General features: G+C 49.9%; 3 protein-coding genes across 7 annotated transcripts in view; 1 reads left to right on the forward strand and 2 right to left on the reverse strand.

The window, feature by feature from the left end:
* Nucleotides 1-1,298: 1,298 nt before the first annotated feature.
* Nucleotides 1,299-2,173, reverse strand: LOC107146521 (hemoglobin subunit alpha-like). 2 transcript variants are annotated; one of them, XM_048789511.1, is made up of 3 exons: nucleotides 2,002-2,173; nucleotides 1,677-1,881; nucleotides 1,299-1,559 (listed from the first exon to the last, which is right to left on the reverse strand). In XM_048789511.1, the coding sequence occupies exons 1-3, from the start codon at nucleotides 2,091-2,093 to the stop codon at nucleotides 1,413-1,415; spliced, it is 444 nt and encodes a 147-aa protein (XP_048645468.1). In that variant the 5' UTR covers nucleotides 2,094-2,173; the 3' UTR covers nucleotides 1,299-1,412. The 2 variants fall into 2 exon arrangements, with proteins under 2 accessions (XP_048645468.1, XP_015346108.1); XM_015490622.2 differs by having other exon boundaries at nucleotides 1,299-1,541; nucleotides 2,002-2,166.
* Nucleotides 2,174-4,607: 2,434 nt separating this feature from the next.
* Nucleotides 4,608-6,078, reverse strand: LOC107147142 (hemoglobin subunit zeta-like). Its single transcript, XM_015491559.2, has 3 exons — nucleotides 5,957-6,078; nucleotides 4,908-5,112; nucleotides 4,608-4,805 (listed from the first exon to the last, which is right to left on the reverse strand). The coding sequence occupies exons 1-3, from the start codon at nucleotides 6,049-6,051 to the stop codon at nucleotides 4,677-4,679; spliced, it is 429 nt and encodes a 142-aa protein (XP_015347045.1). The 5' UTR covers nucleotides 6,052-6,078; the 3' UTR covers nucleotides 4,608-4,676.
* Nucleotides 6,079-15,112: 9,034 nt separating this feature from the next.
* The window catches only part of Nprl3 (NPR3 like, GATOR1 complex subunit), a 34,399-nt gene continuing 23,415 nt past the window's right edge, over nucleotides 15,113-26,096 (forward strand). For 2 of the 4 annotated variants that reach the window (XM_048789512.1, XM_048789513.1), the window contains exons 1-4: nucleotides 15,113-15,131; nucleotides 16,644-16,713; nucleotides 24,051-24,180; nucleotides 25,293-25,367. In XM_048789512.1, the coding sequence (XP_048645469.1) occupies nucleotides 24,097-24,180; nucleotides 25,293-25,367 (159 nt within the window). In that variant the 5' untranslated portion in view covers nucleotides 15,113-15,131; nucleotides 16,644-16,713; nucleotides 24,051-24,096. Of the gene's footprint in view, nucleotides 15,132-16,643; nucleotides 16,714-20,569; nucleotides 20,609-24,050; nucleotides 24,181-25,292; nucleotides 25,368-26,096 lie in introns of those variants that run through there. The other 2 variants (XM_015491061.2, XM_015491060.2) reach the window with 2 other exon arrangements.

A 26,096-nucleotide genomic window follows, 5' to 3' on the forward strand; every position in this document is an offset into this window, starting at 1 on the left:
AAGAAACAAACAAACATACAAACAAACAAACATGAGGGATCAGCCATACCAGTGTCCTCTTGGTACAGATGGAAGCCACATAACTCAGTCCCTAGATGTTCACTTTGATTTCTGTGAGGTAGGGAGACAGGGTACAGGGTCTGTTTCCCTGCTTTGAATAATGGAAAAAAAGTGTGTGTGTATGTTGTGTGTGTGGCCGCGGGGGGAGGGTGAGAGAGAGAGAGAGAGAGAGGAAGCATTGATGGATGTCAGTTTATTCCTTAAGCATTTTCAAGGTTTGAATAAAAATGGGTTGGCTAAGAGGCAGAGGAGTGAATGGGAGAGAGGAAAAAGGGGACACCCTAGCAGTTCCGAGAGGCCCATGACCAGAAAGTGGTGAATGGGGCCCTTGCTCTCCTCCGAGTTCCGCCCAGTGCAGTGTGAGCAGGCTCACTTTGGCGGTTGGCCTGAAGGCCCTGGGGCAGTGAAGCCAGGCATGGTGTTCAGGATCCCAGGGTGGAGCCTGAGATGCCGCATCTGGGCCAGGGGCATACCTGACCGCAGCCAACAACAGGAGGGCAGATCCTCAGGGAGATCCCCAGGATGGCTCAGTGCCTCAGGGCCAGAGAATGTGTGACAGTGAGCCAGGGTATAGGGGGGAACTGGGCTGGGGACACCTGATCTGTCACTGTGCCTCAGGATTTGCAGGGAGGGAGCAACACTCTGCTCTGCCCGTAAGCTCCCGAGGGCACCCTGTCTGCTCCAGCCAGCCCACCCTCTCCTTGCCTGACTGTGGACCTGCTCTCTGAGGGTCACTGTGACAGAGGTAGGACAGCTGGGAACAGCACACTCACTTTAGCACAGCTACCCTCTGGTGGGAGTCAGATTTTCTGGCACCTGCTTTTGCATCTGGAGCAGCCTATTTTAGTTTGCATGTGTGTTTTGAGACAAGATCCTGCCATGTTGCTCACACTGGCCTCAAACTTGCAATACTCCTCCTGCCTCAGCCTCCAGAGTAACTTCCAGATTACAGGCATGTGCCATTGAGGCCAGCTCCTTTGGTTTTGGCCTAGGTTGTATGTTTAACGGGGATCGGTCAGTCCGGAAAAGGGTGTTGACATTGGAGTCTCCTCCCCTGTCCCCTCTGAGGGACCCTGGGAGGTCTGGCGCTTTTCAGGACTGGGGTGTGGTTCAGAGCCTTCTCTGGAGTAGGTCCAACTCAGCACCCCTCCCCTCCTCATAAGGGTCCTTGGTCCAAGATAAGTAGAACCACCCCAACCATGGCATGCAGCAGACACAGAGAACCAGGGCACACAGGCTGCAAACCCACTCAGACTTTATTCAAAGGCCAAGAGGTGCAGGTGCCAGGAGCGGAGGAGGCCTGGCTGGGAGGCAAGGCTGGCATGGATGGGTGTGGCCATCAAGTTTCTAGCTTAACGGTATTTGGAGGTCAGCACGGTGCTCACAGAGGCCAAGAACTTGTCCAGGGAGGCATGCACCGCAGGGTTGAATTCCTCTGGGTAGTTAGTGGCGAGGCTCACCAGCAGGGAGTGGGTCAGGAGCTGTGGAGAGAGGAAGGGCCGTCCGTGGTGGTAAAGGCCACTGGCATCTGTGCTTCACCTAACGGTGATGTTCTCTGCCCTGCCACCTGCGCCCTCCACCTGTCCCACCTGTCCTGGCCCAGTGCCAGCACTCACCTTGAAGTTGACCGGGTCCACACGCAGCTTGTGCGCATGCAGATCGCTCAGGGAGGACAGGGCACCAGGCAGGTCGTCCATGTTGGCTGCAGCAAGGGCCAGAGCATCAGCCACCTTTTTGCCTTGCTGCTGGATCTGGGCAGAGCCAGGGCTCAGATCAAAGTGGGCGAAGTAGGTCTTGGTGGTGGGGAAGGACATGAACATCCTGCAGTGAGAAAGTGGTGGGTGGGGGAAGTCAAGGAGGGTGGGGGCATAACAGGTAGGGTGCCAGCTAGTCACTGGGTGTTGTACCCGGGGACCTAGCAGGGCAGAGGAGAACACTCACCTGTCCAGTGCTTCCCAACCGTACGTGTCAAGCCTGCCAATCTTGTTCCAAACAGCCTGGACGTTGGTCTTGTCAGCAGGAGACAGAACCATGGTGATTTCTTTCTGAGTCCGTGTCAGAACCAGAAGCGTGCTGGACCAACAGAATGCAATGCTTTTTATGGCCCGGGTGTTTGGGACCCGCCCAGCCTAGCTACACTTCTTGGCTGGCACCGGGTTAATAAGCAGCCAGGCCTGGCCAGCCGCGCCTCACCCACACTCTGCGGGTCAGAGGTTCTTTTCCCCACTCTCCGCCATCTCCTTGGCAGCAGCCTGCCAATTGGGGTGGGTGGTTGCTGGCATTTGCTGTGCATGAGCTCAATGCCATCTCAGATGTCCAAGCATCCTAGCCATGGGCTGGGCTCCCGTGAGCACTGGCAAAGGCCAGCCCACACCACCTCCCCTGATCCTAGGCTTTTCACAGGCTGAATGTCCATCATCTGAGCAGCATCCACACAGGGGTGAATTCTTCCAGGTGGTGAGTTGCCATGGTCACCAGCAGGCAGTGGTTCAGGAGCTGTGGAGAAAGTGCCATTAGTGGTGGTAGAGACTGTGGCAGTGGTAGAGACTGAAGGCCACAGACATCTACATCCTGTGAACCATGAGTTCTCTGTCCTGTGACAAGGCTGGCTGTGGCTGCCAGATCACGTCCTAGTGGTCACATTAAGATTGACCAGATCCACACACAGCTGGTGGGCATGCACATCCCTCAGATCACTTAGGGCCAACTCCAGGTCATCTATGTGGCCTGTGTGTTAGTCAGCATGCTGGCCACCGTCTCACCTAGGCCTTGACCTGGGCAGAGCCAGAGAATAGATCAAATTGGAGGAAGCAGGTCTTGGTGGTGGGAGGATCCTTAGCAACCTGTGGGTTGAAGCGGCATGTGAGTTGGGATCAGAGAAGTGCAGCCAGCCAGTTAGGAGTTGGCGATGGGGCAGGCGTTGGACCTGAGGCTCGATGGGAGAAGGGTCCTCAGTTCTCTAGGGTATGCACACCATGCTTGTACCATGGCTGCCAACCTTGTCCCAGACAGCTCTGAGTTGGCTTTGTCAGCAGGAGACAGTGCAACGTTGGGTTCTCTCTCTCTTTTTTGGTACTGAGGATTGCACTCAGGGGCACTCAACCACTGAGCTACATCCCCAGCCCTATTTTGTATTTTTATTTAGATACAGGGTCTTGCTAAGTTGCTTAGGACTTTGCTCAGTTGCTGAGTAGGTTTTGCACTTGCGATCCTCTTGCCTGAGCCTCCCAAGCCATGTGGATTACAGGTGTGCCCTTCTATGCTCTGCTAGAATTCAGAGCTTTTATAGCCTAGTGAAGGGTCATGTCCCAGGGCTGAGTTCACTGGCTGGCAACCCCACTAGGAGGTGCCCATATGGGAGGGGCATAGGGGTGGGTGGGTCCTAGCTGTATTTCCACGCTACTTTAGAGACCTGGCTTTCTGTATTGCAACTTCACCCATCCTGTGATTCTTAGCATGAGTTCCTGAGACACCCCCCCCCCCCCGCCTAATCTCATAATGCACCCAGGTGTGGCCCAGACCCAGGGCACATTTGATGTACCTGTTTGCTGGGATGGGGAGGAGAAAGCAATCCTTCACACTAGACTTCCCCCGGGACCTAGAGCTTGACCATGGTGGGTCAAGTCCTCCAAATTCCCTTCTCTCCCTGATCGCACTGACTTCTTGGGGGCCTAAACAGAGCCAAAGCCAGGGTTCATCTTCCAGCATCCCTCTTCAGGCCTGGCACTGTGCTGCTTCACAGAGGGATCCTCAGCTTGGGAAACACTGCAAAGGCTGGACCCCAAGATTCTTGCCCTCCCTAAGTTGGCCAGGGAGTGTGGAGACCAGTCTTGGATGAGCGCACACCTTGGAAAGGCAAGCTGCAGAGTCTGAAATGTAGTGCTGGGGTGTAGGGTGTTCATGAGCCTGCTGGGCATAGACCCTGCATTATGATCTCAAAAATTATATCAAAGATCTCGTGAATCCATCTTATGCATGAGGCTCAGAGAGCTCAGGCAAGTGCAGATCACACAGCTTGTCAGTGTGAACCAGGTTCAAACCTGCACTGCCAAATTGTGGCCATTTCCACTCCTACCCCCATGCCATGAGATTCTCGGAGGGAGGGACTAAACTGGCGCCCAGCAATGTCTGCAGCAGAGGGAGCCTCCAGTAGGGAGAAGAGGAGATATAAAGGAACAGAGATTCGGATCCCTGGTTGGGAGAGGGAACAGCTTCAGGTCCACCGCAACCAGGGTATCCGGAGTTGGGACCTCAGGAGTGCAGACCCGCACCCACTATGCGAAGCAAAACCATAAACTCTTGGCGGTTTGGGAGGGCAGGGAGAGTCGCAAATGCATGTGCGACCTGAGGAGACCACACGGGATGCTATGCTCCCAGTGCTGGGGTGCTCTGGGCCAAGACCCTCCCCAAACCACCCTCGGAGTATCCTCTAGGCAAGGATGACCCCAGTGTCGACCGCATTCCTACGATGCCCCAACGCATCCCCCAGCGTCTCCCCTCCTCCCCTCCTCCCCTCCAGTACTAAGAACGCAGGACCCAGGTTGTTCCATTCTCATCTAATTTATTGGGGGTTGCGGGAGGGCTCAGGGGCAAGGGAGGGGTCCCGACGGCGGCGCTCAACGGTATTTCTCAGTGAGGACGGAGGACAAGATAGACAGGTACTTGTCCCAGGCGGCGTGGGTCTCAGCAGTAAATTCGGCAGGGAAGTGCGCAGCCAGGGTAACCAGCAGACAGTGGGACAGGAGCTGCGGGGGCAAGTGAAGCTCTGGGAGATGTAGGCGGGGCGTGCCCCGTCCAGGCCCCGCCCGCGCTTGCTCCCGCCCCGGTGGCCCGCCCACCTTGCCCACCTTGAAGTTGACCGGGTCCACGCGCAGGATGTAGGCGTGCAGCTCGCTCAGCTTGGTCAGGGCGCTGGCGATGTTGTCGATGTTCTTGACTGCATCGCCGATGGCGGCCACCACCTTGGAGCCGTGCGTGCGCAGCTGTGGCGACCCTGGGTGCAGGTCGAAGTGCGGGAAGTAGGTCTTGGTCTGCGGGAAGCTTGAGAACAGCCTGCCGAAAGGTCGGGGGAGTGAGCTGGGGAGGCGTCTGTTGCGCGGGGGTTGAAGACCAGAGACTGACCAGTACTTGCAGTGGATCAAATCAGGGGTGCCCCCAAAATCAAAACTTAGGAAAATCACATTTTAACGCAGTGTTTTGAGATATTAATACAAAACCATCCAGTTGCTGACACGGAGGCCCTCGCCTGTAATCCCAGCGGCTCAGGAGGCTGAGGCAGGAGGATCACGAGTTCAAAGCCAGCCTCAGCAATTTAGCGAAGCCCTAAGCAATTTTATGAGACCCTGTCTCAAAATTTTACATGAAAAGGGCTGGGGATGTGGCTCAGTGATTTAGTGTCCCTGGGTTCAATCCCCTGTGCCAATAATAAAATAAAACAAAGGGTCGGTGTTGCTGATTTTTCCCATTGCCCAGGCTCCAGTGTGGCAAGACACTGCCTCTCCCTCAGTGTCCATCATTCATTCATTCATTCGTTCAACAGATGTTTGAGCTACTGAGGACTGAGACAGCTCTGCCTTCAGCTCCCACCTCCTCTTCAACTGGCTGGCCCTAACCCCCTCCTCACTGCCACTCATTTTCATCTTTGTCCTCCCTCCCTCCCTCCCCCCGCTTCCCTTCTTTCTTTCTTTTCAGTGCTGGGGGTTGAACCTAGGGCCTTTTGCATGCTAGACAAGCACTTTACCACTGAGTCACATCACAGTTCACACTGTCTCCTGTTGACACTCCTGGTGACCCTTCCTCAGGAACTTGTGCTACCCACCCTTTCTCACTGACCTCTCCTTACCATCTCTCCCTGGCCTCTGACCTGGTCACTCAGGTCACCCTGTATGGTGCTCACCTCTCCAGAGTCTCAGTGCCGATGATCTCAGATTGCATGGAGATCTTGTCCCAAATGGACATGATGATGGCCCTTTCGCTCTTGGTCAGAGACATGGCAATGAGGGTCAGTGGCTGTGCTGGAGCTGGTGCACTTAGGAGTAGCCTAGTGATGCTTACTCCCCAGGGTCCCCTTATATGTACAGAGTCAGGAGCCCAGTCTGGCTGGGCTATTGGTTGGGAGTGGGAAAGGGGTTCTGGGAGTGGAGTCTGTTATCAGAGTGACAATGGGCAGTCTGGGACTGTTGGGGGTGAGGGGCTATCAACTCCTACCCCCTGCTGACCTTAGAGGGGGCGGTGGCCATAGTCTGACTCAGAATCTAGGAGAGATAGGGGCCCAGCCATCCCAGGAGGTCATCCTGCATTTGAAGTTCAGTCCTGTACTGTCCTTATCCACTTCAGAATTGCAAACTGGGGGCCAGAATGCACCACCATGATGCCTGTACTAGCCCCTTCCCCCTTTGTCTCTAATTTCTGTTTCCTCTAAGAAAACAAGGATCCTGTTAACCCAGCAATGAGGGAAGCTGTTCTGGGTCTGTCTCAGGTAGCAAACAAAACCCATTCTCTGGCTGTCTTTAAAATGTAGAGACAGGGCTGGGGTGAAGTTCAGTGGGTAGCACATATTTAGCAAGATCCTGGGTTCAATTCCCAGCTCAGAAACTCTAAAGACAGATGGCCAATAAGCACATGGAAAAGATGCTCAACATCATTAGTTATTAGGAAAATGTAAATCAAAATCACAGAGACCACATCACACCTACTAGGATGATCATAATTGAAAAGGCAAATGTTGGGGTCAGCTCAGTGGGAGAGCACCTGCATTGTGTGTGCAGGGCCCTGGGTTCCATCTGCAGCAAGCAGAAGATAAATACTTAAAAATTTTAAAAATGAAAAAAGTTCTGGGGAGGATGTGAAGAAATCGGAATTCTTCCTGGTCTTTCTTACATTTCATACTGTCCCACCATCTCCCTGGAGGGTCCTACCCACCAGGGGTGTACCCAACCATGCATTCTCTTACATTTGCTTGTTAACTGTCCTGGCAAGTGCTGCTGACCACAGCTGGCCCAGGATGCTCACCTGGAGTGTCTCAGCCTGGCAGCTGGACCCCCATGGGCACGTGGGCCTATGTAAGTCTTTACTCCTAGAGAGGAGGAAGATGCCAAGGTTTGATATAGAGTCTGATGGATAGATGGGCGGAGAGGACAGAATGAATAAACTATACAGGGAGCTTCAGGTCAGCTGATGGAGATTCATGGAGCAGGGGAGACAAGTCTGGGGGGTAGGGGGGGAATTGGCTACATGAGGGACAGTCACAGAGAGTGCCCAGTGACTCTCTGGGAGGGCCTCTCCACTTCAGTGTCTGAGGACTTGTGGCCAGAAGCACTGCAGGGTTCCTCTTCTCCCTCACAGAGGAGGTAATGATGGTGGATTCCAGGATCCTGCTTCCAAGGCAGCCCTCTGTCCTGCAGATGATGGCTGCCAACTACACTGACCCCTCGACCTCCTCTCACCCTCCTGGGAGCATGTGCCCCTTCCCATCCTGAGTTCTCACAAGGACAGGACTCCCCAGGAGGCTATTTGTTTCTGAAACTTCCAAATTCTGCAAAGCATCATGGGCAGGTTTCCTTTTCCTTTTCTTTTCATTATGAATACAGCACATGACAGTTTAAGTTTAATGAAGCTCACCTTCAACCCCAGCACTCCCCAAGAATGATCTCTACCTTCTGCTTTCCTTTCTCTGGAAAATGAACCAGGGGGCTCCACTGTTGAGTTATATTCCCAGACATTTTTTATTTTGTTTTGTGACAGGGTCTCACCAAGTTGCCCAAGCTGGCTGCAAACTTGCAATCCTCCTGCCTCAGGCTCTCGAGCTGCTGATATTATAGGTGTACTCCACTATGCCAGGCTTGAATAGCTTTTTAGCCACCCATATATGCATCTAAATCCTTCAGCCGTTCCTGTGTGTGTGTGTGTGTTTGTGTGTGTGCATGCATGTGTGTGCGCGACGCTTTGGCCATCATAAATGAAATGATACATTGTGCTCCCACCTTTTTGGTACTGGGGATTGAACCCAGGGGTGCTTAACCACTGAGCCACATTCCCAGCCCTTTTTAATATTTTATTTAGAGACAAGGTTTCGCTAAGTTGCTTAGGGCCTTGCTAAGTTGTGGAGGCTGGCAATGAACTCCCAATCCTCCTGCCTCAGCCTCCAACTTGCTGGGATTGCAGGTGTGTGCCATCGCACCTGGCTATGTCCCCTTTTGTGTCTGTCCTTTCTTACCTACTAGCGTCTGTGATATTTACCAGTCACAGGGTAGTGGTCTGTCTTCACTCCATTGTATTGTGAATGTGTCTTTGGGTTGCTTTCTTCATTCTTGCATATGTGGCCTGGTACCCAGGTGCCTGAGTTCTCTGGGGTTTGTGCGTAGGAGTGGAGTTGCTTGGTTGTACCTCATGTCTTTTCAACTTCAGCAGACAGGGCCAGGTGTCTTCAGAGCAGCTGACGAGGAGACGTTCATAGTAGCTGGAGTTCCCTTGGCTCTGCGTTCTTTTTTTTTTTTTAATAAACATTTTTTTTTATTTTTTAATATTTATTTTTTAGTTATTGGCGGACACAACATCTTTGTTTGTCTGTGGTGCTGAGGATCGAACCCGGGCCGCACGCTACCGCTTGAGCCACATCCCCAGCCCGGGCTCGGCGTTCTTGAGCACCTGCCATGCCCTTGATCTTCGCCTTTCTAGTGGGGTGCAGGGCTTGGCCTGTGATTTCGGTGCACAATTTCCCAAGGATCTGTGAGACTGTGCCTTGCTCCTGTGTCTCCTATTGTTGTCTTTCTTCTTTCCTGACAGGTCTCAGAGATGCCCATTTCTCTACTGTGTTGCTGGTCTTACTATTCCTCAGGAATTTTTAAGATGTTCTGGATAGGGCTAGGGATATAGCTCAGTTGGTAGAGTGCTTTCCTTGCATGCACAAGGCCCTGGGTTCCATCCCCAGCACACCACACACACACACAATGTTCTGGATATAATTTGTCAGTTTTACTTGTTATTCTTCTCGGACTCTGTACTTTGCCTCCTCTCTGTCTCTGACTCTCTCTTTTTTTATTTTTTTGTGCTACTTGGGATTGAGCCCAGGTCCTCACACATGCTAAGCAAATGCTATATCACTGAGATACACTGTAAAGAAATCAAAAGGAGACAGGCTGGGGATATAGTTCAGTTGGTAGAGTGCTTGCCTTGCATGCACAAGGCCCTGGGTTCCATCCCAGCACCACAGAAAAACAAACAAAAACAACAACAACAACAAAAAGGAGGCAGAGGCAAAGTGGCAGAATGGCAGGATGGCAGAATGGTCAGAAAGGCAGAAGGGCAGAATGGCCTCTTGCCCAAGCTGCCACCCTTATTTATATCAATAGTTACATTTTTTTTAAAAATCAAGTCTCTAAATCTTTTTTATTGCAGCTTTTTGTTTTGGTTTCATGCTTCTAAGTGGCAAGTTTTATTTTTTTTATTTTTAAATATTATTTATTTATTTATTTATTTTTTTAGTTTCGGCGGACACAACATCTTTGTTTGTATGTGGTGCTGAGGATCGAACCTGGGCCGCACGCTACTGCTTGAGCCACATCCCCAGCCCCTCAATAGTTACATTAGGTCACTGGCATCAGTAGTACAGTAGTGTTCATTGTGTCACTTTGGCAGGTTACAGGTTAGCAACATTGTGCAGTTTATTCCTCAGTTACATACTATAGTTGCAACATGCAATGTTAGGAGCTTTGTGTACCCCTTAAAAAGTCCATTGTTCAAGTTACTGTTATGTGGACAGGTTAGGTGCAATGGAGCTTGGTGAAACATTGTGATTGTCTAATGAGAGAGTTTCTTTAATACCCAGAAGCTGAGTGCCTGAGATCAAGGTGTAGGCTGATAAGACTCTAGCATGGAGCCTCCTCATGCAGGGCATTGCCACAGCAGCTAGGCATTCTGTACCTTTGCCCAGAAACTTTCTTAGCAGCTAAGCATGCCACAGCCATGAAGTAATCATGATGCATTTATCTATTGATGAACATTCAGGTTGTTTCCAACTTTGGGCTACTGCACGTAGAAGAATATGACATCTTTAAACAGGATAAGAGAATCACTAATTTAATGGCACTAATTAAATTAGTGCCATTAAAGGTGTAGACTGATAAGACTCTAGCATGGAGACAGGGACTTGTAGACCACATTGTATCTCAGAGCCTTTTCTTGAGGTCTTGTGTCTGAGGTGACAGTTCATTCTGGATGGATGGTGGAATCACCAAACTCTCTTCACACTGGGCCCTGGACCTTCATCAAAGACCCTGATCCCAAACATAGAACCCTTACAATACACACAGCTCCACCTCCGCTCTCTTATACTGATTGTGGTTGAACACATTTGTGATATTAGTGCCATTAAATTAGTGATTCTCTTATCCTGTTTAAAGGTGTTATATTCTTCTATGTGCAGTAGCCCAAAGTTGGAAACAACCCGAATGTTTATCAATGGACGAATAGATAAATGCATCATGGTAATGATATTTCTATAAAACGAGATATTGTTCAGCTATAAAAATGAAGTATTGATAAGATGCTACAACATGGATGAAACTTGTCATGTATGGTGGTGCATGCCTGTAATCCCAGTGGCTTAAGAGGCTGAGGCGGGAGGATCATGAGTTCAAAGCCAGCCTCAGCAACTTATCAAGGCTCTAAGCAAGACTTTGTCTCAAAACAAATTAAAAATAAAAAGGGCTGGGGATATAGCTCAGTAATAAGTGTTCCTGGTTTAAATCCCCAGCCCCAAAATAAACCACATGCATACAAAAACAAACAAACAAAAGCAAATCCTACATGGATGAAACTTGAGCCAGACACATGCGACTACATATCATATGATTCTTTGTATATAAAGCCCAGAACAGGCAAATCCATGGAGAGTAGATGAGTACTTCTCAGGGCAGGGGAAGGGGATAGAGAGCCAGTGCTTTGTGCAGGGGATTCCCTTTGGGCACTGAAAACTACAACTATAACTAGAAGATGGTTTATAATACTGTGAATATGCTAAGTGCCACTGAATTACTCAGCTTTAAAATGGTTGAACAAATGCCAAATGCCCAGGAGACAGGGACTTGTAGACCATATTGAATCTCAGAGCCTTTTCTTGAGGTCTTGTGTCTGAGGTGATAGTTCATTCTGGATGGATGGTGGAGTCACCAAACTTTCTTCACATTGGGCCCTGGACCTTCACAACCACTCTGTGAGGGAGGGTTTTATTTTATTATCATTTAATTTTAAAGATAAGGAATTAGAGGCTCAGGGAAACTATGAAACGTGTGCAGGGTTTCAACAGAGGAGGGAACCGGCCCAGTAGTTTGATTTGCCTAGGATGTTGGCTGGGCTGGGCCAGCCTTGGTTTCCTGTGGTGGGAGGAATTGGAGTCTCTGCAGTGAGTCCAAGATGGTGGGACCTAAGGTCTGAGGGCAGAATTCCAAACTCCAGGCACATTCTGAGCTGGGGTCAAGCTCAGATGGGCATTTGGCCACTCAGTCAAAGCCCAGGATAGAGATCTCTAGACTAGTGTCTGAGAATGCAACCCGGGGACCCTGAGCCCAGCTCTACTGTTTTAACCTTCATGTGGGGGTTATAGTCAGCATTAGGAAGGGCCATCTGTCACTGCAGGAGCTCAGGAAATGGTACAGAATTTAACATTATTCTTGCCACTGTTGAGCTCTTCTCTGGTGGGGTAGGAACACCACAGTGGAAAAGACTGTAGCAGATATGTCTGTCTGCCCCACCTAGCCCTCTGGCAACCCAAGTGTGAAGACTGATAAGGCCCAGCTTCTAAGTGGCCTCCTACCCCACCCCAGGGGCACCCAGGCTAGGAGGAAGGTTGGGGGTTTCCGTTTCCAAAAGTCCACTTCTTTCTGGTTTCTTTCATTGAAGCAGGTTATCAAAACTATTTAAATTTAAAATAAGGACGACTTCTAGAGGTGTCTGTCCTTAGCAGAGAAGACTCTGAGGGTGTACCCTACTGCACGCAGAGACCGGCCCTGCAGTTTCTTATCCAGGAAACAATGTGAGAGCTTTAGAGTAAGGACTACATTTCAAAACCATTTACTCCAAACCTTTGCTGGTTGAGGAGCTGCAGTCCAAAGTGGGGGTCCCTGCCCCTCAAGCCAGGGCACTGTCCTGAGCTGTGACTGTTATGCCAGATTCATGGGACCCCAATAGACCTCCAGGAGCCGAATTCGATGCAATCACACAAGAGTCTTTATTGCAAGCTCGAGCCTGGACTCACAACCGTTCTGACGCAGCGGTCCCAGGGAGTGAGTCCCAGTTCTTTGTTCAGTGAGAATTTATAGGTTTTTGAGGATACTCTATGTGTCACAACATCACACAGCAAATCATTCCATACCTCGGGAAAGTCAAACAACAACTCTTAACATTGATTAGCACATTCACTGGCGGGAACAAGTTTGATAGGGGTGATTGGTTAGTACAAGAGGGGAATTCCTTTGATCTGATTGGTTTAGGCCACAAGGGGTGTACGTGCTAAACTACATGGTTTCCCAACATGTTATCAACCACCATAAACTACTTGGGGGGTCATCTGGCATTCCAGGTATTTTCCCTGTCTCATGCTGATTAGAGGTTGCTAGGGGGGTTGCTATGGGTCCTCACTAGCCTAACTGAGTCAGGGACACCTGGCGCCTCAGACCTCTCCTGTTATATTCAGCAGGGTGGGTATGTGCTTAGGAGTGCTCTGTGGGTTTTTCCAAGGACAAGGCCCCCTTCCTTGGACAAGCTTTGCTCTGAGGTAGAGGCTGGTTTCTCAAAAATGGAGTCACATTAGTTTCTCATGACGTCTCTAACAGCTGATGAGGTACATGAGCATGGGGCTGGCGAGGCTGCCAGGGAGGTGCTGGCACCCTCCAACAAGCACCATGGGTCCTGTACTGAGCCCTGGGTGGCAACCTGGGAGGGTGCACCCTAGACTTCTGTGGGATGCGAGCACATGATCTTCCTGCATTTGGCACCAATGCCAGTATCTTTGCCATTTACTAGTCTGAAGTAAACCATCCATAGTGCTGTGAAGGTTGTGGCAGGAAGTAGGCCCTGAGAGGATAACTGGGGGAATGATGGCCTCCTCCATGTCTGGCCCTTCCCCTAGTCTAGAGATTGCTGGGCTGGAGCCCCAAGGGTCTGTCCAATGAGCAGCACCACCAGGGAAATCAGAGGAGGGAGCCCTGAGCCATAGTCTTGCCATATGGCTGGCAAAAAGCCCCTATGACCACAACTGGCCATCATCCCACGCACAGGCCTCCTGCTCCTGCACCCTCCTTTCCATTCCAGGGACTTTGGGGACAAGCATGGGAGAACCTCAGGTCTCTTTTACATCAAGACCTGAGATTGGGATAAGGCTGTGCTAAGAACTCATTTACACCATCAGAGGACAAAACCCCCAAGGAAAAAAGAAGGCAGTGCTCCCCAATGGCAAATAACCAGCTGGTACCATTTTCTCTCTCTCTCAGTGATAACCAAAAAAAGACACTATTTTCCTTTTTGTAAATTTCAGAAAAAAACTAAAAATGCATTTTTTGGTACAGGGGATTGAACTCAGGAGTGCTCAACTACTGAACCACCATCCCCATCCCTATTTTGTACTTTATTTAGAGATAGGGTCTTACTGAGTTGCTTAGGGCCTCACTAAGTTGCTGAGGCTGTCTTTGAGCTTGCAATCCTCCTGCCTCAGCCTCCCAAGCCACTGGGATTACAGGTGTGTGCCACCGCTCTGGCTGCTTATTGTTATTTTTTGAGACAGGGTTTGGATATGCTGCCCACACTGGACCCAAACTCCCGGACTCCAGCAGTCCCGCGTGGGTCTCCCCAGGAGCTGGGGCTACAGGTGTTCACTACTGTGCCTACAAGGTGTTCACTACTGTTCCTGGGTAATTTTATAGTTCTACGTTTCAACTTTCTGCCAAACAGATGCGTTAGTTTTCTTGGCGGTCTGGGGGCTGAACCAGGGGCGCTATTCCACTGAGCTACATTCCCAGCCCTTTTAATTTTTTTTTTTTTTTTTTTTTTTTTGAGGCAGGGCCTCGCTAAATTGCTCAGGCTGGCCTCAAACCTGCCATCCTCCTGAGTCGCTAGGATTAGGCCAACGCGCCCCGCGAGTGTGCTACTTTTACATCGCAGAAACTGGCGCCGCGGGAACCAGCTCAAACGCGNTGAATGTGTTTTCTGTTTTCAGAGCCATTTACATTTCCTTTCCAGTGAATGAACTGTTTGTATCCTTTGCCTCATTTTCTCTTGGAATTGTTTGATTTTGATTTTTTTTTTCAAGTTGTAGAAAATTGAAGGAGCTTTTACATATTTAAAATAAAAGTAGGCTTTTGTGACAAAGCTGTAAATATGTACGCAGTTTGCTTCTGTGTTGAACTTGAGATCCTCCAGCCTCTGCTTCCTGAGTAGCTGGACTGGCAGGTGTGTGCCAGGCCTGACCTCGGCAGGTGGCCATTAGCCTGTTGATTAACTGGGAAGAAAAGGCATCTTCATATTTATCTTCCAGAAAAGGGTGTGCCTGCTGTAGCCTCTGTCCTAACATCTTTCCTCTTCTGACAGAGTGTTGATTTTATAGAGTCAGGTTTTCAGTTTTGTTATGCTTGAGGACTGCTGCTCACTCAGATTGTTAATCAAAGTCTTCTGAGGGGTGGGACTTTAGCTCAGTGATGGAGACTTTGCCTAGCATGTGAGTCTTAACACCAAATAAAGATAAACAAATAAAATAAAGGCATGCTGTCTATCTACAGTTACAAAAAGAACTTAAAAAAAAAAAAAGTCTGCGGAGTTTTCCTTGGATGTTTATTGTCTCTTATTGTTTGTTTATTTTGTGTGGTAGTGGGGATTGAACCCAGGGCCTCACACAAAGGCTCCACCACTGAGCTGTATCCAGCACTTTTTATTTTTTGTTTTGAGACAGGGACTCACTAAGTTACTTATAGCTTCACTAAGTTGCTGAGGTTGGCCTCCCACTTGCAATCCTCCTGCTTCAGCCTCCGGAGCTGCTGGGACCAGAGGCGTGGCTACTGTGCCTGGCTGATTAGCTTCTTTCTGTAACTTCCCACTATATTATACTCTCAGGGTTTGTCATGTGTTGTTTTTCCTTTTCACTGTTGTCCTGGTCATTTTTTTTTTTCATTGAAAACTTTTCACTGAAAGAATTGACTGTGTTAGGCCCTACTCCCAAGCTTTATTTATTTATTTATTTATTTGCTTATTTATTTATTTATTTTCAGTGCTTGGGATTGAACCAAGTGCTCTGTCATGAGCTGCCTCCCCACTGCCCCCATTTGTTTTTATTTTGAGACAGAGCCTGAGTTTGCCAGGCTGGTGTTGAATTTGAGATCCTCCAGCCTCTGCTTCTCGAGTAGCTGGACTGGCAGGTGTGTGCCAGGCCTGGCCTCTGCAGGTGGCCATTAGCCTGTTGATTAACTGGGAAGAAAAGGCATCTTCATATTTATCTTCCAGAAAAGGGTGTGCCTGCTGTAGCCTCTGTCCTAACATCTTTCCTCTTCTGCTTGTTACTATGTTTAAACTGTATTATTCTAGTAAAGTATTATTGTTTGTGAATATGAAGGTTATTGAATGTAGTTTAAAAATTCTTTTGTTTTTTTTTCTAACACAATTGCCATCTTGCACTGAGAGTGTGCATATGTACACACATATGCAATGTATTCGTCCTTCTTATAAAGTTAACATATAGCTGGGTGTGGTGGGAACATAGGCTATCCCCAGTGCTTTAGGAGGCTGAGGCAGGAGGATTGCAAGTTGGAGGCCAGCCTCAGCAACTTAGCAGACTCTGTCTCAAAAGAAAAGGGCTGGGGATGTGGCTCAATGGTAAAGCACCCTGGGTCAATTCCCAGTAGCCCCCCCACCCCGAAAAAAAAAAAGAATTAACATCATAGCAAAAATATCTCCCCATATTGTTATAATTTCTTGGAAACCATCATTTTTTTCTGAAAAAATATTTATGGTATAATATATATAAAACATGAAAGTTGCTACTTTAGCCATTTATTTTATTTTATGTTTTTTTTTTTAGTTGTGATGGACCTTTATTTTATTCATTTATTTATATGTGGTGCTGAGAATCAAACCCAGTGCTTCACACATATGAGACAAGTGCTGTACCACTGAGCTACAGCCCCAGCCCAAACTTAACCATTTTTAAGTGTATAATTCAGTGGCATTAATTACATTTGTTATATTGTGCACCTTCTCCTGTTTTCTGTTTCTAAAACTTTGTCAGCCTCTACATGGAAACAGTAATCATTGAGCAGTGACTCACTGCCTCCTGCTCCCAACCCCTGCTGACCTCTGCTCTGTCTGGGGATTTACTTATTCTCAATATTCTGTGCAATTACAATATTCATCCTTCTGTATCTGGATTATTTCATTCACCATAATGTTTGCAAGATTCACATATGCTTATTCCTTTGCGTGACTGCATGCTGTTCCATTGCATGGATGTACTGTATTTTGGAAACTGTAGATCTTAGGGAATCCACATTCTAGTGTGGTAAGATCCTGCTTTCTTAGCCATTCTCCCTTTTTTGCTCACTCAGATAAGCCCCGTAGCAGATATGCTGTTAACAACGCGAGTGACCATGCTGATGACCAGGACGGTGACTCCAGGTAAGGTGCTGAGGGCAATAATGGAGTCCTGCTCCTAGGCATGGGCAGAGCCCTGCCCTCCCTCTGGTGCATACGTTGGCCCCTGAGAAGTCTAGTATCCTCTCTGCTTGGTGGTTGCTTCCAGGTAGGGCAGAGCTGATGGTTACTTTGCCCATCTTTTTGGCTTGCTGGGTACTCTGGGCACCTGCTCCAGTCATGGGCTGTGTGGCTGGTAAAGTAGGTCTGAGAACGGGTGGGGCTGTGTCTGTGAAGGATGTTTTTCTCCTATTAGAGGAAAGCAGACCCCTTTGCTGTCTGCACACCTGGTTCCTCCAGTACTTGCTTGAGTTCAGATGTAGGCACACAGGTACAGCACAGCCAGCCAGGTCCCTCTTGGTGCTGGACCTGGGGCTGGCCTGACCCTCAATACTTCTTTAGGGTCACAGAAAGGTGGGTCCTGCTCCTTCCCAAGTTTGCTTTGCTGCTCTTTCTGAGAGGCAGTATTAGGGTAGAAACTTCAAAAATGACCACTTCTGCCTGCTCATGTTCATTTTAACCTCCCAGGTGCAGGAGGCAAGGTTGTAAAGTACCTACCCTGAGCTCCCTAGACACAGACAGGCCTGTGTGGGGTGCAGGGCTGGGCCTCTGAGACCTTGTGCGGTGAGTTAGTACCACTCCCTCTGGTTCTCTGACAGTGCCGCACACTGGCATGGTGAGGTCAGTTCCGAGAGTCTTTCACCCTCCATGAGGGTGCTGGGGCCTATGACATGACCTGAGCGTGAGCTTTGGAAGAGGGACTGGCCAGCAGGGGCTGCTGGGTAGTGGACTGTGGGCTCTCTAGGGAGCCTTCATGTAGAGGCCTGTGATTGTCTTGCTCTTTAAGGTGGTGGCCTGGAACAAACTCAGGTGTTACAGGCACATGGGAAGCTCTCACCCCTGCACACTCAATAGGTGCTTCTTGTGCACACTTCTCCCATGTTCTCCTCACAAACTTCTCTGAGCACAAGGGTTGGTTTGAAGGTGCAGAGATCTTGGAACAGTCTGGGTGGAGGGATTTCCTCAGAAGACGGTACACCTAATTCCTGCAGTTAATTTTCAGAGACTTATAATAACCATAAATATGTTTTCTAGGGAGTTCATTCAGTGTTTAACATAGTGAAGAGGGAAACCCCTGGGGCGGAATGCTTCTTTTCAGAAGATTCTTTATTAGTTTAAGAATTGCTTCATTTAGGTCTAGGGCTGTAGCTCAGTGGTTGGGTCTTGCCTAGTGCACTTAAGACCTGGGGTTCCATCCCTAGTACTACAGGAGAGAAAAAGGAAGGGCTTTGCTTGGTGATGTAGCACATGCAGGTCTGCTGACCTCCTGTTCTCAGCATTAGGGTGAGTCCTTTGGGCACCCAGTCCCTGCTGCGTGGTCTCCTCCAGAACCTGCCAGGCCCCTGCTCTTCCTTCCTGTCATAGCTCAGCAGCTTCCTGAGGTGGTGTAGCAGTTCCACAAATCCGCCCCCTGTCCTTGTCAACTGTCACTTGGAGTTGCTTTTCTCTCTGGGACCCTGGAATGCTCCTGCTTGTCAGTTTGCCAGATCGTGGCCTTAGAGGAGTGAGGGTGCAGAAAGTGCTGCTCACTATCACAGCATGACCAGCACAGCCATTAAATGGAGATTTGCTGAAATTGAATAGAGTAAAAACTCCAGCTCCTCAGAAGCACTGGTGTTGTTTCAGGTGCTGGTTTATTCAGGTATACCATCAGGATGGGCTTCAGGGGTAGGAGTTAACTATTACTCCTTTGTTTAAAACCCTCTTCTGGAATTCAGTGGGAACAGAAGAAAATGGGGACCATCCTGTGTCTTGAGACTTGCAGTTAAAGATCATAAAAGTGGCAGTGTTCCTGTGGACTGGGTGTCAGGGGCTGGGGTGCTCATGTTGCCGTGTCCCCTGGGGCCCCACACTGGTTGGGGAAGCCACTAGCCTGGTATGGGCAGGTCCCCTCCTGAGGTAGTAGGTAGTGTCTTCTGGCCCTCTGAGATTACGGGCAGCCCTCTGGCCACTCCCTCCTGGGGAGTCAGGGACTTGGAGGAGACTGGGCCTCTTGGTGTGAAATTTTCCTGGAAGTTGTGCTTTAGACACTGTCCAGAAGAACCCCCCCCACCAGAGCTGTGGTGGGCTTCCATCAGTGCCTGTAGCTCACGGGTGCCTTCGGTGGGGTGCAGTCAGCTGGTGCTTCTGCCCTCCTTGGGCCTGGCCCCACAGCAGCAAGTCCAGCCTTGGGTGCTGTTGGGCTGTCACCAGGTAGCCCAGCTCCAGTACTCTCTGGCCTGTGGTACACCTGCTTTCACCTCAGGCACACCTGAAGCTCCACCAGGCTTTTGGTGGCTCTTGGTGACTTTGCCCCACAGTGTGCTGAGATGCTAGAAGAGGGCCACGTTCTCCCCGTTCTGGCTACTTGTTTCACAGTAAAGGGCACCTGCTGGGGACAAGTTCAGGCTCCAAGTACCATTCCAGCTTTGCACACTTGGGCACCTTCCTTAGGTTGAGCCTTTGTCTGTCTTCTGTAAGTTTCCTGTGGGTAGCTGGGCTCTGTTCTCCCCTACCGGTCTGGATCGCATGGGAGCATCCTGCCTTTGTCAGGAAGTGGAACCTTGCCCACACCCGAAGCCCTGTGTGCTTGCTGCTGTGCCTTTGGAGGTATAGGTAGCATTGCGACCTGTCTGGTTGCAGGAGGTCCATCTGAGTCAGACTGGATCTGGTAGGATCCTGGCTTTCTGGTCAGCCTTTGGAAGGTATCGTAACCTCTTGCACTGCACAGCCCAATGAGCTAAGGTGTGGCTTCACTGTTGTGTTTCTTGGGTGGGTCTCTGGCAGTGTGGTGAGTGGCAGGGAGCCCTGTGGGCATGGTGCCCTTCCACTCCCAGGTGTGAGTGTCTTCTGTCTTTAGGATACTTGGAAAACAGCATGCCCCAGAATAAAAATCTCTGTCCAGGAACATAAATTCTTAAACTCTTTCTAGAAAGCTCAGGTTGGGTAGTGCAGAAGCTCCAGATATTTTCTGCACAAATGAACCTAACATGCCCGGCTGGCTCTCCAGGTGGAAGCTCAGGGAGCCGACGTTCACCTGGTACTTCAGTTTTCAGAAGGCTTTACCTAGGTGATTCCATTTTGTCCTCTACAGATGATTTCTTGTCATACAGAGGAGAAGTCCATTTTTGGAAAGATGAGATACTGTGCCCAGGTGTCTGGCTAATTCTTATGGCCCTGGTGTCTGATATACGTTTCCCAGTGTTGAGCTTCTTTTTAAAAAGCAACTCTTGAGCTGGGGATGTAGCTCAGTTGGTAAAGTACTTGCCCAGCAGGCATAAGGCCCTAGGTTTAACCCCCAGCATCACAAAAAAAAAAAAAAAAAAAGGCTAGTGACTCTTGCCTGGTGCAATGGGCACCTGTGACCCAGCTGCTTGGGAAGCTGAGGCAGGAGGGCTACAAATACAAGGCCAGGCTGGGCACCTTAGCAAGACCCTGCCTCAAAGTTAACATAAAAGTGGCTAGGTGTGTAGCTCAGTGGTAGGGTGCCCCTAGGTTCAATCCCCAGTACTGTACACACACAGAAAGAAAGAAAGAAAGAAAGGAAGAGACTCCTGTTCCCCACAGCCTGCGCACATGTGTAAGAGTTTGAACTTCAGGGAGAATGCCCTGGGGTAAGTAGGAGTGCCTGTGTCCCCTTTCTTGTCTGGTAAGCTGCCTGGTCTTGACATTAGCAGTTAATGCTTATGGTGGTGCTTCTACTAGACTTTAATACTTTTTTTGTAAAAATAATCTTGTAACTTTTCATGGTTTTGTAAAGCAGTGCTTTTGTTTGGTCTTGATGGTCCTGTTCCCATTTCAGCGAGCCATGTCCTCCAACCGATGAGCAGTTGGTTGCAGGGTAAGACTGAGACCTCTCCACCATCTTTCTGTCTTGATTCTGGCTGCCCTCTCTTCTTGTAATTGTGCTTAATTCCTGTTTTCACTCAACATTGAAAAAAGTCACTAACGAGGCACACAGGCCCTAGCTTGTCCTCCCACAAGAGCCCAGGCTTCTTCACTGTCCCTGCCCTTTCTCCACCCAGAGTTATTTAGCTCTTTAACATTGTCTGAGAGGCCAAGGCATGGTTGATGGCACCAGAGAGTCTTTTGGGACCAGGTGTGCCTTCAAACCTCTTCCGCCCTCAAGGAGGAGCCAGTAGTCCTGTGGAGGTGGTGGGTGAGCAGGAGTGGGGTTTCTCACCTCCCTGCCCATTGCCACACTGAGACCTGTGGCTTTGGCTTCTAGTCTATGGTTTTCAGGGCCCTTAATAGTGTCTCTACCAAAGTCTGGGTGTCAGGTGTGATGCTTGGGTTTCAATGTTATTGGCTGAGCCCCACAGAGGCAAAGACGTTCCTGGGAGTGATCCTGAATTACTGCAGGAGGGCAGGGATGAGATGGGATGGCCCTGTGCCCCCGACAGTGCGTCCCTCCTGTGCCTTGGAGGTACTCTAGTGTCTGTGAACTCCCAGCAGGGAGGCAGGGAGCAGAGCTGAGATCCCTTCTAGGCTGCCTGCTCCTTTCTAGCCCAGTCAGAGAGCAAGCCCTTCTCCAGAATGTCTGGCAAGGAGAGAAAATCTGGCTTGTCATCTGGCTGGGCTGGTAGAGCTTCCTAAGCCTGCTTTTCTTGGGTTTCCAAGTTAGTCCAGAGGTCCTTAGTTTTTGTAACAATTTTTATTTATTTTTTTGTTGGGTGGTGCTGGGAATTGAAACTAGGTCCTTGTGAATGCAAGGCAAGCACTCTATGAACTGAGCTATGTCCCCAGCCCCTAACAATAATTTTAATGTATTACATTTACCAGCTTTTACAGGAAAGAATTTTGTAACTTTTGGAAGCAACAAGCAATTGTTGCCACTTGCTTGTGGCAACTGTGAGTTGTCTCCCAATCTCATTACACTGCTGTGTCTGTGCTCCTTGCACCAGGCCCCATCTGAGGTATGAAGCCACACAGATTCTCATCTACATGGGTGCTAAGCTGTAGCAAGTGGGTTTCTGTGGGGGGCAAACTTGCTGAGATGAGCAGAGTGGCCAGCTGTCATCCTGTGGGCCATCTGAGGGGTCTCCCCAGACAGCCACTTAGGGGAGTGTGACTTTTAACTTAGGCTTCACAGGACTTTCCAGTTGGCACTATCTGTGGACCCTGGCAGCCAGGATTTGGCTCTTGCAGATTTGGCTCTTGCAGGGCACTTGGGATTTGAGTTTTATAGACATGAGCTGAACTACTCCTATTTGCCTGAGGATCCCAGGACCCATCATCACTCAGCCATGTAGCTTGCGTCTCTGGACTGGTACCTGAGGGCTAGGGCCCAGGCTGTGTGCCTGTAGCTCTTAATAACAGAGCAACAACTTTTAGTGGATATTTTAGGCTATTACAGGAAGAAGTGAGCTTTCTGGAGTGGCAGGGGTTGCTTTTCTGTCTGCTAGTCCCTAGTCCCTGGGTTACCACCCAGTGGAGGGTGTTTGTTCAGAAGGGACATGATGTGCTGACACTGAGTCAGCTACTCAAGCAGGAGTGGTGTAGGGATTTCATCCTCTGAACCACCTTCCACATCACTGTCCCTCAGAAGGGAGCTACAGGGCAGAGTGAGTCTTTAAGGAAAACCTGTGATGCCTCTGGTCTGAGACAATAGGATCTGCTGTGTCTGCTTTAGTTGCTCCAGAGAATAGTGTTTCAATGAAGCAGAGACCAAGCATGCCAGTGCGGGTCCTGCATGTCCCAGGGTGTTTCTTTTCTCTTCTTTTCTTTCCTTCCTTCCTTCCTTCCTCCTTCTTTTTCTCTCTCCTTCCTTCCTTTCTTCCTTCCTTTCTTCCTTTTCTTTCTTTCTCCTTTTATTGAACCTGGGATTAAACCCAGGGGTGCTTAACCACTGAGCCACATCCCAGAGACAGGGTATTCCTAAATTGCTTAGACTGGTTTTGAACTCATGACCCTCCTGCCTCAGCCTCAGCCACTGGGATTACAGTGTGCGTCACCACGTCTGGGCCCCAGATGTTTCTAACAAGATCAGTCTGGGAACTTCGACCATCCCTGACTGCAAGAGGCGAGACAGCCCCTTTGGCCCGTGTTCTGTGTTGGTGTGCTCAGGGCGACCCAGGACTGCCACAGGGTCTTGCCAGTTCTGGAGGGAAGGCCGGAAACATCATGAGCCCTTTGGCTTGGCAGTGGAATGCCCCTGGCCCAGGAGACTGGGAGAACTCACAGATACTTGTCTTACATGTCATCCTGGGTCAGTTGGCCACAGCAAGGCCCTTGGTCCAGGGTCTCCTGGAATCCATGGCCCCCAGACCTTTATCTGGAGCCATCTGCTCTTTCAGAGAGGGGCTATAATCACTGTTGGAAGCTGGCCTTCATTTTTCATTTCTAACAGAGGGCTTACAACGATGGTCCCCACTCTGGGAGGGCATGACGAGGTACACACTGCAAGTCTGTCCAGTAGCCTGTCAGGACTGTGGGGTTCCTTGCCCAGGGGCAGAACATGTTCCCTGGAAGAAGGAGAAGTCTTCCCTGAGACACCATGCCCTCTTTCTTAGACGTTAGAAGTGCTTTCCTTGGCGTATAGAAGAGTGCAGGTGCTCTCTACTCTTGGATGCAGTGGGAGCAATGGTCTAGCACACCCATTCCAGAGCAGAGGCCAGGCCCTGGGCTCTGAGATAAGCGGCAATGATGCACCCCAGGTGCCCCTCCCTGCAGACCATCTCCCTTATCCAAGTCCCCAGCCGGGAGGGGCCAGTTTGCCAGAAGGGAGACAAGGGTATAGGTGTGCCTTGCAATGGCTAAGCTCCCATGCCCTGGCTGTTCTCACCTCCCTGTGGCATCCTGGTGCTCCTGTGACAGGATGGGTTTGCACTGTCCTTCCCGAATGGAAGTGGGAAAGTCTGAGTTCAGGATCAGAGAAGTTGCACCACAAAGCACAGTTCCTGCTCCGCATCAAGGGTGCAGGCCAGCAAGCCCAGTGGCTGCTGGGAGGGTCCCCTATACCTGTGAGGCTTATTGAACTGTTCCTTAGGACAGTGCCAGCTCCAGCCAATCCTCCTCTTAAATGCAGACTGCAGCTGTTCCTCTCCTAATTTCATAGAGCATGTAGAGATGATAGCATGTGCCTCCAACCTCTGCTTCTCATGCCTTTTATCTGATTTTGGTGATTTTGCCTCCCTAACCTCGGGATTGCTACAAGAAAGCCACTGGGGCAGAGCAGTTCACATGACTGCCATTCACAGAGACCTCCCCTCTGGAGGTATAGGGCATGGTGTCATGATCCTTGGTTAACCTTATTTTCTATTTTACCTTTTTTCATCTTTAAGGTTTTCAGATGTTATTTTGGCAACAATTTTGGCAACCAAATCTGAAATGTGTGGCCAAAAATTTGAACTGAAGATAGATAATGTGCGGTTTGTTGGGCACCCGACACTGCTGCAGCATGCTCTGGGGCAGGTATGTTCCTCCCTGGTCAGTTGTGATCCTTGTCAGGCAGGTAGGGCTCTCCCTAGGTAGGCCTGGCCCATCCTGGGCTCATGAGGCTCAGAATGGTGCTGACACTGGCTCTAGTGAGGGTGACTGTTAGGCAGCAGACCTGATCAGGCACTTGCCGTGAGTGTGCACCTCTGTAGATCCTGGGGGTCCAGCAGAAAAGTGAGGAGCCCTTGCCAGTGGTCTGTGCTTGGCTAGCAGGCACAAGGCACCCTGGTGCTTCTGTCCCTGCCACTGTCTCCACTGCCCCATGCTGGCATCAAACCCAGAGCATTGCACTCGGCCCCCAGCTCCCCTCTGTGGTCAGCTTCTGCTGTTCGCACTCTGGGTCTCTGTGGACGTGGCTTTCTTTGTTTACAGGTTACCTGTTTCTAGGGAATCCAAGAGAGTAATTTGACTAGCATCTGCCAACCCCTGAGCTTTCTAAAAATGGTGCAAGCATTTATTTATTTATTTGTTTGTTTGTTTTTGATGGTCCTGGAGGTTGAACCCAGGTACTGCCTGTGGGTGGTGGGTGGGAGAGTTGGCAGCCAGCCTGTGGGAGTGACTGGCAGGGAGTCTGGGGCTTTGGCTCCCCCTTGTGGTGTCACTTGTGGTTGGCTTTGCAGAGTTCCTTCATGCCCTAGGAGTGCTTCTGCATTTGTGGATACAGAGCTGGGAACAGAGATGAGGACTGGGCTCTGGTATGAGGCCAGCTGCCCTGTCTCCTCTGAGCCTGTTCAGGCCTCTGCTGGCCCTGAGCATTGTCCTGTACCTAAGTGGGCCTGAGTACTTGTCATGCCTGGCAGAAGTAGCTGGGAAGGTCAGGTGGACCCTGGGGCTGGCAGTGGAATGGAAGTGGAGGATCAGAGAAGGTCTGGGCCCCCTACTTCCCAGGTCCCTCTACATCCTGTCACTCTGCTTCCTTCCGTTGACTGCCCCACTCTTGTCACAGCTATTTGTGCAGCAGGTGCTCCTCAGAAAGGAAGGCATCAGTCACTTCTCAAAGACCTGGGAGCTGTTTTCCTCTTCTGCTAGTCTCTGGGGTCTTTCCCATGCATGGCTCTCAATTTATTGCAATCATGCCTCTTTTGTAGGTCTCCAAAACAGATCCATCCCCGAAGAGGGAAGCACCTACCATGATTCTTTTTAATGTGGTGTTCGCCCTGAGGGTGAGTGTTGGTGTAGGCAACCTGGGTGGGGAGGAGGGTAGAGCAGGAAGCAGCCCGTTTCTGGTGAGTTTCATGACTGCTCAGACTGTGGTGGGCACTGCGCTCGCCTTCCCTGGCATGCAGGCAGAGTCTGCCTTGTTGTGTGGTCCTCTTTTTTCCCAATACAAAGGAGAATATTTACCATTTCTAAGGGTCCAGGTTAGTGGCATCAGAGGTACTGAATTCTTATCTGCCACTCAGCCTGCTCCTGGTCGCTGTCCAGATCCATATGCTTTCACTCTCCAGAGAGAGACCCCTGTGTCCTTACCAGCTGTTGCCCCCTTCTCTGCTCTGTCCAGGGTTGGCAGACTACGGTCTGCCTCTGTGGACTCACTGCTGAATTGCGTACAGAGGGATTCGTGCATCTGGGGCCTGGCCTCTGGCCTTGGTTCACTTGGCAGGTTCTGTGGTGTGTGAGCCATGTTTCTTTGTGGCCATCACAAGTGTCTTGTGCCTGTACCATACTTCACCCATTGCTGGGCACTAAAGGGTGAGGGGGTGTTTGGCTGCAATGAAGGATACTGCTGGGGGTGTTCCTGTTCACATTTTCTTTTTTCCTTTTTTTTGGTACCAGGGATTGAACTCAGGGTCACTTGACCACTAAGCCATTTCCCCAGCCCTATTATGTATTTTATTTGGAGACAGGGGTCTCACTGAGTTGCTTAGTGCCTTGCTTTTTTTTTTTTTTTT

This window comes from Marmota marmota, unplaced genomic scaffold (assembly GCF_001458135.2).
Source record: "Marmota marmota marmota unplaced genomic scaffold, marMar, whole genome shotgun sequence".
NCBI classification, from domain to species: Eukaryota; Metazoa; Chordata; class Mammalia; order Rodentia; family Sciuridae; genus Marmota; species Marmota marmota.